This window comes from Castanea sativa, chromosome 3 (genome assembly GCF_040712315.1).
Source record: "Castanea sativa cultivar Marrone di Chiusa Pesio chromosome 3, ASM4071231v1".
Classification (NCBI taxonomy): Eukaryota; Viridiplantae; Streptophyta; class Magnoliopsida; order Fagales; family Fagaceae; genus Castanea; species Castanea sativa.
The window spans coordinates 36092018-36095637 of NC_134015.1; the positions used below are offsets into that span (position 1 = coordinate 36092018).

The following is a 3620-nucleotide window of genomic DNA, read 5'->3' on the forward strand; positions in this document are numbered from 1 at the left end:
CTCTTTTTTAGTCCACTTATTATAACCTTATTAACTGCCTCGGCCTGCCCATTACCCTGCAGATAAGCTGGAGTGGAGTATCTATTCGTGATACCTAGGTCACAACAGTATTTTTTGAAGGCCTTACTATCAAACTGCAAGCCATTATCTGAAATAAGAGTATGAGGTATCCCAAACTTAGTGATAATGTTCTTCCAAACAAACTTCTTTGCATCCACATCTCTAATGTTTGACAACGGCTCAGCTTCAACCCACTTGGTAAAGTAATCGGTTCCTACGAGCAACCACCTTTTATTTCCCACAGCCTTTGGGAAAGGCCCTACTATATCCAATCCTCATTGAGCGAACGACCAAGGACTAGACACAGGATTAAGTACACCACCGGATTGATGGATGTTAGGAGCAAATATCTGGCATTGGTCACATTTTCTCGCGTAATCCTGAGCTTCTCTCTGCATATTGGGCCACCAATATCCTTGGGTCAAAGCTCTATGAGCTAAAGACCTTTCTCCCGTATAACTTCCACAAATCCTTTCGTACAATTCCTCCAAAAGTGACTCCGTTGCTTCAGGGTTTACACACAGCAAGTATGGCTCAGAAAAGGAGCGTTTATACAGCTTTTGATCCTTGGACAACCAGAATCCAGGTGCCTTTCTGCGAACTTTATCTGCCTCAGATCTCTCCTCGGGCAAAGCATCGCTTTTAAGAAAGGATACTATAGGGTCTATCCAACTAGATCCGAACCTAATTCGATGAATATGGACAACATCAATAGACGTCTTGGCAGGTTTCATTAAATCTTCAACAAGAATGACTCGGGGCAAACCTTGAGCCGAAGATGTTGCAAGTGTGGCTAATGAATCAGAATGTGTATTCCTATTCCTAGATATATGCATCAAGGTAAAAAAGTCGAGTTTGGATTGTAAACACTTGACCTGGGTCAAATATTCTTGCATTCTTGGATCTCCAGCCTCTAATGTCCCTACCACTTGGCCCACAACTAATTGAGAATCCGAGAACATTTGGACTGATTTTCCGCCCATTTTCTGAACCATATCCATTCCGACCAGTAGAGCTTCATACTCAGCCTCATTATTAGTGGCCGAGAACCCCAATCTCAATGATTTTTCAAAAGTAATTCCTTTAGGGGATACCAAAACTAGCCCCACACCAGATCCTCTCTGATTTGCTGCCTCATCCACATACACTTTCCAAATCGGAAGTTCCCTGCACAAAATCATGCCAACTGATTTTCCATCCATGTGCAACCCCTTTACACTTTCTCCTAATGAAGGTTCGGCGAATTCTGCCATCAAATCAGGAAGGATCTGGCCCTTGACAGAGGTGCGAGGCATATATTTAATATCGAAAGCCCCTAGGATAGTTCCCCATTTTGCTATCCTCCCTGAGTAATCAGCACTTCGCAATACCGATTTGAGAAGGAGCTAAGTCAAAACAACAACTGTGTGAGATTGAAAATAGTAAGGAAGTTTGCGCGTAGTATGCACTATGGCCAGAATCGCTTTTTCTAATGGTAAATAACGCACCTCAGCTTTATGCAAAGATTTGCTCACATAGTAAACTGGTCTCTACACCCCACTATCGTCTCATATCAAAACCAAACTGACGGCATGGATGGCGACAGCTATATACGCAAACAGGATTTCATCTTCCTCTGGCCGAAACATGATTGGTGGTTGAGAAAGGTACTCTTTAAGTTGTTGAAAAACTAAGACACACTCCTCGGTCCATTCGAATCCCTTCCACTTATTCAGCAATTAGAAGAAAGGTCTACACTTATCAGCGGATCGAGAAATAAACCTGTTGAGAGAAGCAGTCATCCCCGTTAGCTTCTAAACTTCCTTTGGATTCCGAGGAGGTTGCAAGCTATTAATTGCCCTAACTTGTGCCAGATTACTTCTATTCCTCTATGAGTCACCATGTAGCCTAGGAATTTACCAGAGCCTATGCCAAAAGAGCATTTAGAGGCATTAAGGCGCAATTTGTACTTCCTGAGTGTTTGGAAGGTGTCATCCAAATATTTCATGTGCATAGGTTCCATCTTACTTTTCACCACCATGTCATCCACATACACTTCAATAGTCTTTCCCAGCTGTGACTAGAACATCCTGGTCATCATCCTTTGATAGGTAGCCCCTGCGTTTTTCAAATCAAAAGGCATCACCTTATAATGGTAATTCCCTGTAGGAGTAATGAAGGCTGTCTTCTCCTGATCACCCTAGGCCAAAGGTATTTGGTGATAGCCTTGGAAAGCATCCAAAAAACTCATCTGAGGATGTCCGACCATAGCATCCACCAACTGGTCTATGCAAGGCATCAGAAATGAATCCTTAGGACAAGCCTTGTTTAGATCAGTGAAGTCCACACACACTCTCCACTTCTCGTTCTTCTTCTTCACCACCACTGTGTGCGCCAACCATTCTGGATAGAAAAACTTCTTTAATTGCCCCAACCCTTTTAAGCTTGAGCACCTCTTCCTTGACAGCCTCGGCATGTTCTTTAGAAGAACGCTGAGGTGGCTGCCTCCTCGAGACAATGGTAGGATTGACATTCAAATGATGGCAAATGAAGTTTGGATCAACCCTAGGGCCTCATAGGGATCCCAGGCAAATACGTCCACATTGTTCTTCAAAAACATAACCAATTCCATCATCTCCTGATGTGGTAGCCGAACACCAACTTGAAAGAATTTTTCAGGGTCATCATCTATAAGAAACCTTTCTAAATCTTCACATGTTGCTTCCTCTATTGTCACCACATTGGGCGCATTCAGAGACGTTAATCGCTATAAATCCTCCGTAGCCGAGACCGAGGATCCTGGTTCAGCCTGATGCATTATTGCAGCCGATATGCATTGTCTTGCTACTGATTGGCTCTCAAGAATTTCTTCAATCAGTTCCCCCGATGGGAACTTCACTTTGACATGTAAAGTTGAGGAAACAGCACCCAGAGCATGCAACCAAGGCCTTGCGACGATGGCCGTGTATGGGGAATAAGCATCGACCACAATGAAATCCACATCAACTATTTCCGGACCTGACTGCACAGGCAAGCGAATTTGTCCCTTTGGTATAATGGCATTTCCTTCAAAACTTATTAGTGGTGAATTATAAGCCGTAAGATCTTCGAGCTTTAAATTAAGCCCCTTAAACAAATCAGGGTACATAATATCAGCACCACTACCCTGATCAACCATCACTTTTTTCACATCATAGCCCCTTATCCTCAGTGTAACTACCAGAGCATCGTTATGCGGTTGAATGGTCCCAACCTTATCTTCATCCGAGAAGCCCAAAATAGGTGGAGTACCCCTTTTAATCCTCTTCGGCCTCGAGCCAGACTCCTTGGTGAGAATATATGACACAGACATCACCCTAGTAGGGCAGGAGCTAGTCTTGCTAAGAGCAGCGAAAATGACATTAATCGTTCCCAAGGGAGGCCGGGATGAGTTGTTCCTCTGATTAATCGAACTTGAATGGCTTCCTTGTCCATTGGGCTGATACAAAAATTGCTTCAACTTTCCTTCACTAACCAACTGCTCCAGATGGTTTCATAGTGTCCGACAATTCTCGGTGGTATGACCTACGTCCTGATGATAT

General features: G+C 43.5%; 1 protein-coding gene across 1 annotated transcript; it reads right to left on the reverse strand.

Annotated features, from left to right (window-relative positions):
* Positions 1–335: 335 nt before the first annotated feature.
* Positions 336–1061, reverse strand: LOC142628874 (uncharacterized). Its single transcript, XM_075802909.1, has one exon. It carries the CDS (start codon positions 1059–1061, stop codon positions 336–338), a length of 726 nt encoding a protein of 241 aa, XP_075659024.1.
* Positions 1062–3620: the final 2559 nt, after the last annotated feature.